Source organism: Corythoichthys intestinalis, chromosome 17 (assembly GCF_030265065.1).
Source record: "Corythoichthys intestinalis isolate RoL2023-P3 chromosome 17, ASM3026506v1, whole genome shotgun sequence".
NCBI lineage: Eukaryota > Metazoa > Chordata > Actinopteri > Syngnathiformes > Syngnathidae > Corythoichthys > Corythoichthys intestinalis.
In genome coordinates, this window is record NC_080411.1 from 34,811,246 (window position 1) to 34,823,696 (window position 12,451).

Consider the following 12,451-nt stretch of genomic DNA (forward strand, 5'->3'; position numbering starts at 1 on the left):
ATGCCGCTTAATTTGACTCAACAGTGTGTTTCTTCGTTTATATTACCGCTAAATACACAAGCTTGACGCCAATTTAACGGGAGCTATTTTTTTTCATGGGAGATTTGGCTAGCTCTGGCAGTGTTCAACGCAAGCTGCAACGAATGGCAGTAACTTTTTTATATCGCAAAATGTGAAAACGATTGAAACCATTACTCACCAAATTCAATCTGCTGGCAAATACAGGCAAGTGTGTATGCTGCGCTCTGGTCTGCCCCGGTGCGGATAAGGCCTGCTTTTGGTTTTCGCAGCTACGCAATGCCACCCAAAGGCTCTCTGAGCACTCCATGTACAGTAAGGAGTGCGCGCGTTTGGAATAATGGAACGCACCTTGGGCCGATGATTGGTTCTCGTCAGCGAAGCATCTAGAAGGATTTGCTGACTGTCCAAGTGTGACATTTTTTAAAGAACCAATTTCTTAAGTGCTCAGTTTACGTACTAAGTTAATCACATGATGATAATAATAATGTAACGTTGATAATAGTCAACCGTTTTATCAGATTGAAATTCTTTATTTGTGGAAACTTATTGAACAACACGACTGCTATCTGCCGCAGCCAACACACATATCTCCCCCCGGCAGAACAAATGTAAACACGGAAGGCACGTCCCTCGCTCTCCCGCACCTCCCTCACCCCTCTACGTCATGCGGTGCATTCGGAACACATGCTAACACCCTCGCCACATTATAACTCGATTCGTTACAATAATAATAATTAAATAAAACCTCCCGACCCCCCCCCCCCTCCCAAAAATAATTTCTCCTCGGATCTACGCAATTCACGTAGGTCGCCATTTTTTACTTCAAAACGGCGAATTTCGCCGAAAGGTGAGAGATTTTCATGCCTGTAGAATTGTGAGCCCCAAAGACCTGTTAGTCGCCTTTAAAAAGCCCAACGAATAAGTGGAGGTAGACTTTTTGAGTCTGACTTTTTGACCTGTTTGAGGCGGTTAGTGGCATATAAACACCTGTCCACCCCATACAATCAGGCAGACTCAAATTCCTAACATGGTCATGACCAAAGAGCTCCATGCAAGATCTACCTTGTAGGGTCTCAATGATCCTAAGATGGTGAGGAATCTGCCAAAAACTACACAGGAGGAGCTGGTTAATGACCTGAAAGGAGCTGGGACCACCATTTCCAAGGTTATTGTTGGTAATACACTAAAACGCCATGGTTTAAAATAATGCAAGGAACGGAAGGTTCCCCTGCTTAAACCAACACATATCCTGGCCCATTTTAAGTTTGCCATTGACCATTTGGGTGATCTAGAGGAGTCATGGGAGAAAGTCATGAGGTCATATGAGGTTAAAATTGAACTTTTTGGTCTTAATTCCACTCATAGTGTTTGGAGTAAGAAGAATGATGAGTACCATCCCAAGAACACCATCCCTACTTTGAAGCATAGGGGTCTGCAGATGTGACTGGACGACTGCATTGTATTAAGGAGAGGATGACCAGGGCCATATACTGTATTGTGAGATGGGGAATAATCTCCTTCCCTCAGTTCAGGCACTGAAAATGGGTCGTGACTAGGTGTTCCAATATGACAGTGGCCCGAAGCAGACAGCCAGAATAACCAAGGAGTGGCTTCGTAAAAAGCATATCAAGGTTCTGGAGGGGCCTAGCCAGTCTCCATACACAGTGATTTTCTCTCACAGTGGACAAGCACTTACCATGAAAATTTCAAACCCACCTATCATTTCAAAGTGGGAGAACTTGCAAAATCGCAGGGTGTTCAAATACTTATTTTCCTCACTGTATCAAGTCCATATTTTGTAGTAAGGAAGGTAGTAGGATATAGAATAGTGGACAAACTTGTCAAGTAAACACATTCCTAACTAGAAAATTTAATTTCTTGAGAAATAGTATGGTAATGCTTTGCTCACTTCCAGTAGATTTTCGTTCAGTTTCTACTATTTTGGCACATTTTTGGCTCACTTACTTGTTAACTCATGGGCTGCCATTGACATCACTAGGTGTCCAAATGACTTGGACTGGGAGGGGCAAATAAACAAATGAATTGAAAGATGAGTATTCAATAGTCAATCCTCTCAGTGTAAATGAAATGAATGTCATTGTCAATGACAGGCAATGATTTTTTTTAGGGGTCAGATCATGTCATTGGTCACTTTTTGTTAATTGTAAAGCATTTTTGGGTCACTTCCTGTTGACTTTGAGTCATATTTTGCTGGTTAGGGGCACTTACGGATCACTTTCTGGACATTTTGGGTCACTTCCTATTACTTTTGGCAATTTGATTGCTTTTTTGGCAAAAATAATGAACACCGATTGAATTTTTTTGCAGGTCCAAGTTGAAAATCAATAGGATTGAATAGAAATGTTTTTGTGGGAGTTGAATATGCCATTGGAAAAAAATGGGGCTAATGAAAATGTAAGGGCAAGTTTTTGTCAAATTTTGGTGGAATTGTACATTTTTGCCCCCCAACAATGTGCTAATACTTTTGTGTAATTGTGACAAAAAAAAAAACTGTGGTACAAGTACCATGTTTAAAAAAAAAAAAAAAAAAAAAAAGTTACATGTTTTTGTCATTGGAAACAATAATTGACAAAAACCCTGGCGTTTCTGGGGCAACCAAAACTGAATTTTTGGAAGTTGCAGCGATGCAAATCTGTCAAAGCGTGTGGACTGTGCAGTGTATAGAATAAAGTGGACGGAAAATAAATACAAATTTTATCCAATAATTTTGTAAAGCATTCTCACAAATATCCCGGACAATCCGGATTCAGACCCACAAAATCTGCCTGGCAACATGCGCCAAACCGAATGGTGGATTTGAAATATTCTAGCTAGATTTTGCTTTGCCTGTTACTTTTTTAAAAATATGTGTAGTTTTCACTAATAGTTAAAAAAATAAAATGCCAAGCACCTCCCCAACCTGTTGATTTAATGGCAACAAAAAACCCTTCCCGAAACCAACATTGATGACTCCAGAGCACTCTGTTAGAGCTAGCTATAGCTCGCTAGCGACCGGTTCCTTGCGAACAACAGAGGTAGCATATACTGTATATAAGATGTTCAGTGGGCTTCAAATATCCAGTTATCAATTAAAAAAAAAAAAAATGCTTACCATGCAGCCAGATGAGTCCAACTGTCGGTCCGAAACGCACTTGAAATTCTTCTTACAGCCTCCGTTGTCTGTAGAGCAGTCACGGACAGGGCCAAAAGACGCTAGCAAGTCCTCAACTGTCTCAAAATATGTAGACATCATGGCTTCGTCCCTGTATTTAAAGATAAATAAAGGCAAAAAAAAAATGAAGATGCCTTAAGTTTTCTAAGTATAAATGACAAATGGAACGGAATGCTTAAGTAGCTGAACATAATCCCTTGCCAGCTGGAAAGTAGTTTCTTATAACCTTGCAGCTTCTGGTGCAATTAAGATGTGAGTCATGCATCCATGTTTAATGAAAAAGAATGAGTCTTGTTTTTTTTTGCTTGTTTGTTTTTGTGGGAGGGAGAAAAAAAGACGCTAAAACCACACACCAAAAAAAATGTGCACACTTGTCTTATGTCAGGCTGCAGAAGAAATGTCTTCTAAAATGACAGCACAGCTTTTACCTTAAGGCAATTTCTTTAATTCATGACAGGATGCAACACTGACACACTTAAACCATGAAAATTAAACTTCAACTAGAAGATGCAGTTTCTGAATAAATTGTGTGGGGATACTTTGCTCTCCCTTGGGTCACTTCCTACAAATTTTCGATATTTCGATCAATTTCTATTAATTTTAGGGCATTTTCGATCACTTTCAGTTTTGGTCGATTTTAGCGGCACAGGTGGACATAAGTGGTAGTGTTTTGCCTTAAGGAAGACTGCATTTCCCAATAGGACTAGCGCACTGTGTTGTAAAAACCTGATCTCCCGGTCGCCTACAGTTGGATTGAACAACATTTCTGTTTCCAGCAGCTGTGTGAAGCATGAATGGTGATGAAGTAATGAATCCAGTTGTGGCTAGACAATATCATTTTACACTGTTTAAAATTTAGGAAAAAAAAAAAAAAAAAATTTTGATTTTGTACCATATGCCCCCACTGGCCCTACGCCCCTGCTGACATGTTCGGGTGAGGTGTCACGCCAGTGAGTAAAAGCCTGGCCAATGTCTATTCTTGAGTGTCATTTTATCCTGGTAGCGGCCCTTTTTCTTTTTTTGTCTCCTTGGACAAACATTTTCGTCTCTAATGTTGCTCTGCCATCTTTGCAGAAAATATGTGAAAGTGTTCGCATCGACTTCCGTCTTTTTAACTGATGGGGAAAAGGGGAAATGACATATGCCGAAAAGCAGTCAGCACATTTTTTTTTTTTTTTTTTTTGTATGGCAGGGTTCCTGCCACCCGCCTCAAAGTTTATTAGTGCCGGTGAAAGCAATACAGACCCCTCAGGCCATAACAGAGGTGTCGTTCAACTCACAAATGTTATGAAAATATTTTATAATGGTTGAAAAAAGTTCACCAGTTTAACTTTAAATCATTGGCTGCAAGTGACGAGACTAGACGTCCAATCCATTTGCATCTCGTCAATGGATTGGACTACTGCTGCAATGATCAAGCCATTCACTTGAGTAACTCGATTAGAAATAAAGATGCAAATTAAATTTAGCTGCTTTGAGTATTTGTTTAATTAAGTGGTGTTGTAATGGTTTGTTTTGAAAGTGTTTGCATTTAGTTTTATTGGTTTGCGTGGATACTCTGCCTTCTAGTGGCAACAGTGAATATGACTTATTTCACAATCCAGTTGCTACCTGTTAAGACAAACAAAGTTTTTGTTTGAGCTTTTTAAAATGCTTTCATAATTTAGTTGATTGATATATTTAGCCATTTTTATATGTTATTATATTTAATATGTCTTTGAACCACAAAAAAAAAAAAAAAAAAAAAAAAAAAAAAAAACCTTAGCATTTTATAGCATTTAAGTTAGCGGACATTTTTTTTTTTTTTTTTTTTTTTTTTTTAAATATTGTTTGAGTCTCAGCTCAGGTATTTTTAATTTTTTATGTTCCATATTTGATTACTCGATTATTGGAACTAACCTGTCCATCGATTAATCGACTACTAAAATTAGCGATAGCTGCAGCTCTACATTGGACATCTAGCGCCATCAATGGTGCTGAAAGATTCATGCATTCACAGCCAATCCTCACAGTTTAAATAAATTGGATGTCTTTCGTTGTCAATGACAGGCAATTATTTAATTGTGGGTCACTCCCTTGTTATTTTAAGTTACTTATGGATCACTGCCTGTTGATTTTGGGTAACTTCATGTTGATTTTGGGTCACTTCATGTACAATTTGGGGCAAAATGAATTGGATGTCCAGCTTCGTCAATGGCAGCTAATGTGTTAAACTTGATAGTGTGATTAGTTGCAATAGAGAAGGAGTATTGAATTAACTACACACAAACAACTACACGCATTTCCACAAGAAGTACCTGCATAAAAAACGTCTAAGATGGACAATCATAAACTAAAAAAAAAAAAACTTCCTCCCATGAGATAGCATTACAAACTACAAGAGCACTGCGCTCGCCAGGTGAATCAGTCACCACAAACAAAAGAAAAAATCAATAACATCAAACAAGTTTTATGAATTCCTTCTGAGAAACAGTCAGTTCGACCGTGAATGTCAGGCTTCACATGAGTATTCCCCACCATGCTCCATACTCGCGCGGCTGCTTTCCAGAGTGGCTGACGGGGTGAGCGACCTCTGCATTTTTATTTGTAAAGAAACAACAAATAATAGCGCAACAGAGACCACCCAGTGTCCTGAGAGTGACTCACCTCTATAAAAAGCTACAACATCGTAATGATGGCGAGACAGAAATACTGCTGAATAGGGAGGATTTCACGGTCTTTGTCGTATTTTTTTACTGCTGTTAATTTGTCCGAAGCAGGGAAGTTGTAAAAGTAGATCTGCACTGCTCAACAACATTTTTTTCACGATAAGAGTTTGCAAAGTTGTTGTAGAGACTATTGTGAACTCCTACAAGACCATGAACCTATTTACTATGTTAGGAATCTTTGGCGTGAGACAGATTTGACATGTATCTAGATGGGTTGTGATTTATTATGTTGCATGTTTAAAGCCATAATGGTTCGAATACGATTTGGTTCAGTTAGGAGGCGAAAAGATTCAATATAGGGACAAAATGTGATACAATTTGTTGAGCAACATTCTTTCAATACCTGCCAGCCTTCCAGCTTCAAATGGATTGAATGTCTACAAACTCTTAAGTTTCTCACATTTAATTGCAGTTTTTCATTTACCGTATTGGCCGAATATAAGACGGTCCTGATTATAAGATGACCCCCTTTTTCAAGACTCAAGTTTGAAAAAAGACTTTTTGAACACCTAATTAATTTTTATACAGAAAAAAAATATATATATAGTACATCCGAAACGAATGATTATAACAATATATTTGAGAGAAAAAGCATGTTATTTTGCCTCATTCAAATCTTAATATCTGAACATTTAAATATGTAAACTAAAGTGCAATCACATTTGTAAATGAATGGCTTCTGGTTTTTGAAATGTAAATAAACCAATCTATTGTGATAAAACAACAAAATTGCAATAACTGCATTAACCATCAAAGTGAAGTCTAACTAACTGTAGTGTTGAAACAAATCTGAATAAGGAAAAACAATGCAATAAAGCAATGCAAACTGGTTAAACTTGAGAGTAGCTGAGATCTGTCATGACAGAACATCGCTTCAATGATATATGGCGCCATCTAGCGTCGTGAAGCGGGAGAGTACCTGAGATCTGTCATGACAGAACATCAATTCAATGATATCTGGTGCCATCTAGCGTCGTGAATGGGTATAATGTCTAAATAGCAAATATAAGACAACCCTCTCTTTTTCCATTCTTATTTCAATGCAAAAAACACTGTCTTATATTCAGGCCAATACGTTACTTTTTTTTTTTTTTTTTCTTTTACTGTTGATTGAGTTGTGTGTTTTTTTTCAGTTATGCTATACAGATAGTCCCTGATTTAAAATGTACCCGACCTACGTGATTTCGACTTTACGACGCTGGAGTCTCGTCTGCCATTTTATCGGCGGTCGTTTATTTATTTATTCTTTTTTAAATAATGTTAACTTTTGTTTTCTGATGCATGCTTTTATGTTGGCGCAGGAAGCGTAGAGCAGGTTGTACTTACGCACGTGAGTAAGAGCGCACATACATACGAAGAAGAATGTATTTGCGCACACAGAAACACGTGCGCACACACGAAGAAGCGAGTCCTGCAGCCGAGTGAGAGAGAGGGGAAAGACGGCATCTGGAAGCATGCGCTCACATTTGTTGCTTGTGAAGCATCCACAGAGGAAACACCTGTATATAACACCTTTTGTAATGTTTATTGTTTCGTTTTCAATTGTGGTTGAATACTTGGGGCGGGTTTATGTGTTTTTGATAATGTGAGGACGCTAACTCATGCATGCTAGTTGTTTGTGAGGATTGCTATTGCCGTATAGGCAGCTAGTTATAAACGGAAATTTGAATTAATGTTATAAAAGATGAAGCTGCCTTTTCTTTCAGTTTCATTCTGCAAGTGTTGATGCCATGAGCAGCTGAATGAAGTCGTCAAACCACACGGAGGTGTGACTAGCTCGTTGTCGAAGCTAGGACTTAGCGCCGACAGCTGGGGAGGACAGTACAGTGATGTATAATTAGCGTTGGACATCGTTTGAAATTGAACGATTCCAGTTCCGATTTCGATTCCACATTTCGATTCCGGTTTCGAACAATTCTCAATTCCGATTCTTTTAAGAGGCAGGGTCAAAGAAAAAAAATGCAGCGTCAAAAAAATGTATATTAAAGTTGATATTAAAGTTATAACTTCTCAATGATTTTTTTAAATCAAACAAACTTCTCACAGGGCTAATTTTAACTTGTACATAAATATCAGTCTTTGAACTCGAGCAATTTTTTTCCGCTCGGCGGTTAGGGCATCGAAACAAGGAATCAAAATTTTAAAATTCGAACGATTCCGGGAGCATCAGAGTGTTAGAACCGATTTCCATCGATACTCGTTGCTCAATGCCCAACCCTATGTATAATACATGTTTTTGGATCATTATTTTGAGATGTAGGGGTACTTAAAAAGTTATTCGTACTTACACGTAAATTCAGGTTTCGTCGCCAAACCCTTAACCCTAACCCAAGGACTATTATATTTTCCGGTTTTTAAGTTCAGATTTGGAATGAATTGGTGCGGCAAACTTTAAGAAAAATATTAACAGACAAAACAAAACAAAAATAAACCAACTAAAAAATTGAGAAAATGCTAACAATTGGAAACAAACACGAAAAATCACGCAAACTGAAAAACGAGTCCACCATGAGAAATCGAAAAACCACAATTTTCCAAAAATTCCTACATTTTTCTAAAGAAAATCCAAATTAACCCATTCAGTGCCATTGATGATGACTGAGGTCCAATCACGTGGCTCTTTTTATCCTGCTGTGAAATTTAAAATAATTTGTCACTAGTAGACATCAAATCCATTTGCTCTAGGAGGGCCTGCAGCGAATGAACGTTTGTTCATTCACTACCAGCACACTCAGGCTACGTTTACACTAGGATGGATAATTTTTTTACTTTTAATTTGGACAATATTTTATACCCGTCCGCACCACGTTTAAGGTGGGTTTATAAATGCCACGGTCCTGCATGGGACACCTGCGCAAAAAAGAGCAGCCTCGTGTGTGACGTCATTGTCCGCGTGGGTCACCTTTAAACCGGAAGCGTAGAATTTTTCGGCGTTGTTTGATGTCTTCTCTGGACGTATTCAAGCAGCAAATTTACAAGCCCTTTCAGTTGTAAAAAAGGAGCAGGAAAGCCACATCTGTACCATTCGCCTCCATTGTTTACGATGCCGTAATGCAATACTTCTCAAATAGTGGGGCGCTGAGCGATGCCAGGGGTGGCGCGTGTGACCTTTTTTTTTTTTTTTTTTGCGGTACTAGAATAAAGTGTACAGTGGTACCTCTACATACGATCGCTTCGACACACGAACTTTTCGACATCCGACGTAAAATTTGACTCGCCATTTGTTTCTACATCCGACGACATGCTCGAAATACGACGACAACGGCAGCACCGCAGACGAATGCACGGCGGATTTTCTTGTGTGACAAATCAACACAGGTTTCAGAAAAGGTTGGTACAGGTGGTGAAACAAGGAAAAAGTTGACGCTTACCTTCTAAACGAAGATGCAAATGACAGAAAAATATGAGCGTAGGGTGGGCATCCGTGAAATGGCTCAACAATACATCTCCACGGTCCTCCTCCGACCATCGTTCGCCAGTCTTTATAAGTTAAGCTGACAATTCTTATTGTGGTAACATCTCCAGAGAAATCGCCAGCTTCGCCACGTTTTCATCATTTCTTTCACAACTTATTCAACACAAAACGCCTGCTGTCTGCCGCAATTGACGATGTTCTCAAGAAAGCATTGAAAGCGAAAGTAAACTTTCACCCACTCCCCTCCCTCTTTGTCACGTCAGCGCCGCGGTGCCTTCAGGTACAGAAAAAAACATCCGCCTTATTAGAACCCGTTTCGTTACACTATTACAGGAATTATTATTATTATTATATTATTAATCCGATTTTTATTTATTATTTATTTGTTTTGCTATATGTAATTGCCATTTGTAATAGTACCAGCAGTATTTTTTAAGGATTTAGTGCAGGTTTTTGGGCTGTGGAACGAATTAATGGAATTATAATGTATTCCTATGGGAAAATCCTGCTCGACATACGACCATTTCGACTTACAAACAAGCTCCTGGAACGGATTAACTTCGTATGTAGAGGTACCACTGTACTTGCACATCCACTCAGTGGGTGGCAGTGGCGCTCTCATTTTCAAAGTGCGCGCAGTATTTTTGAAGTAAGCAAGAGCACATGGATTCGCGGAAGAGACTGGAGACTACCTGTGCGCGGTTTTTCGAAAGCCGTTTTCCGGCCGGACTCACGCAGCAACCCACTGTCTTCTTCGGTTCTCACGTGTCCGCCCGAGAAGTGCCATTTTCGGCTTGGGATCGTCACGACGACTGCCCTCACCTACGGTTCTCCCTCTGCTGCCGAGAATGCGCTTTTTTCGGGCCGTTTGCCTTTTTGCTTTGACATTTAATACAGTGGTAGAAGAGGAAAGACCACTGTTAACTGTGTCTAAAAATGATTTATAGCGGACAGCCGGAAGCCAAATCAATTAAGACGCCACTTAAAGACATTAGACCCCAATCTCATTGATAAGCCGCTTGGTTGTTTTTCAGCGAAAACGTGCCGAATATTGCCAAAAATCGTCCCGCTTTGTTAGTGTGATATCAATAAACCAGTGAGTACTGTTAGCATGCTCAGTGCAAAATAACCCCACATCATTGTAAACTGGAGGTGATACTGGGAGCAGCGAAAATAAAAACTGTCCTTCTGTCCAAAGACCCTTTTTTTTTTTTTTTTTTTTTTCTTCTTCTTCTTCTTCTATTCAGTTTTGTTTTTTCGGTCAAATTTTTTGGCATATTGTCCTCATGAGTTAATGTTTCTAATCAATTTGAATTTGTTATTATTTACTGATTTTATTTTTCAGTATCAAATGGTCAAAAATGTACCTTGAGTGTATTTTTACAGTTTGGATGTGACTTTTTTTTTTTTTTTTTAATTCAGGCAAATTGATGCGCGTTAAGTCTTTTCTGTTACAAACAAAACAATGTTAATAAAGTTATACTTTATAAGTTGATCTCTGTTATTTTCTCTAATAGAAAAAAAAGGAAACAATGTGAGGCAGAGGCGTACTTATAATAGTAATTTTATAGACAAATGATACTATTTACAGTGGCGGCAGAGTTTGGGGGGGCGCGAAACATTTACGTCTTCCATGGGGGAGGGGGCGTAACAGAAAATAATTGAGAAGCACTGCCGTAATGCCACACAAAAAAATGGCGATGACGCGGTTAATAAAACAACTTAAACCGTTGGCTACAATTTTTACACAGATTGCCCGGCTACACTAGACCGTTTTAGACTGGAGTTTTAGATAATTAGACGGCCCTCTCCTCTGTGTAATAAAATATCCAGACAAGAGGTACATTAGTGTGGCCGACATGCCATATGGTATACTAAATTAAACATCTCAGGGCATTATCCGTCCTAGAGTCGATTAGGGGTGCAACGGTTCAGTTAGCCTCAGTTTTGGGATCACGGTTTCAGTTTGCGTTTTTTTTTTTTTTTTTTTTTTTTTTTTAACTGCCTTTATTTTGCTATTAAGAAAGTGAAATAAACACTTAAAATGTAAACATTTTCGACTGTTAAAATGCCTCTTAGCTCTTTGGCTAGTGTAGTGACTAACTACTGAAATACACACACAGTAGTAAAAAAGTTACCTGGCAAAGTAACTGGTGTTACCTTTCATGTTTTTTTTTCCATTTATTTAAAAAAAAAAAAAAAAAAACATAGTAATCTTTGCTATGTTTGGAGGTCATTTAAATGTTGTGAATCAATCGTTAAAGTAGATAAAATTGCTCCCGTTTTTGCATTAGTTCCCTTCTGTCTACTTTCGACATGTGAACATTTTAAAACTGTTTCATCCTTTAAAGATAGACTCAAGTCAAGATTTTGCCGATTTAGGAGTATTTTAGATAAAAAGTTACTTAGGTTCGCTAGGAAGGCTCACTACAACAGAGCCTTTCTGAGAGGTTTACTGCTCTAAAATGGCGGCTGTTTACTAACACTACCGATTCTGTCATTTCGTATGTAGTTCTATATGCATGAGATATCTAGGCGTAGATTGTAGGCTGTTGGCTACAGTCAGGAAATATTGGAGCCACCTAGCCTAGCATCACGTTTGCTACAGCGTCACAACAAACACTCTTCCCTCTCCGTGTCTCTGACTTTTCTGGCGTCATTCAACCAACATATAAACGCACATTGTCTCATTGCCGAAAAGGGTGACAAAATCCGAACGGAGGAAAAAAAAATGTAATGCACGAGAAACGTACACATTTAAAAATCAGCGCTCACTTGTACAAATTACGCCAAGACCGTACAACTTGACAGGTATGAATTATAGTGGACCGTCACAGTTAGTTAGTAGCACTCTGTAGCACGGGACGTCCAACTATCAGTGGTCAGGGCGAAACTATGTGCTTTAGCGAAATCATCTTCGATGGCTTTGCGTGCCATTTCATAAATGTCGGGGATTACGTTGTTGGAGAAATATGTCCGCGAGGGAACAATGTAACACGGGTCAAGCGTTGCAAAATAAATTAACGAAGCCTGCCGTGTGTTTTCACTGGTGTCCTCTACGGGGTAGTTATTTTATTTTTATTTTTTTCAATATTTTATCTCCCTCCGCATTGTAGTCCACGGGGAAACCGAAAA

At 38.8% G+C, this 12,451-nt stretch overlaps 1 protein-coding gene across 2 annotated transcripts in view; it reads right to left on the minus strand.

Moving 5' to 3' along the window:
* Window positions 1-12,451, minus strand: part of LOC130905518 (astrotactin-2-like) — a 573,899-nt gene that overhangs the window by 227,893 nt on the left and 333,555 nt on the right. For both annotated transcript variants that reach the window (XM_057819019.1, XM_057819018.1), the window contains exon 11: window positions 3,134-3,284. In XM_057819019.1, coding sequence (XP_057675002.1) covers window positions 3,134-3,284 — 151 coding nt within the window. The remainder of the gene's footprint in view (window positions 1-3,133; window positions 3,285-12,451) is intronic.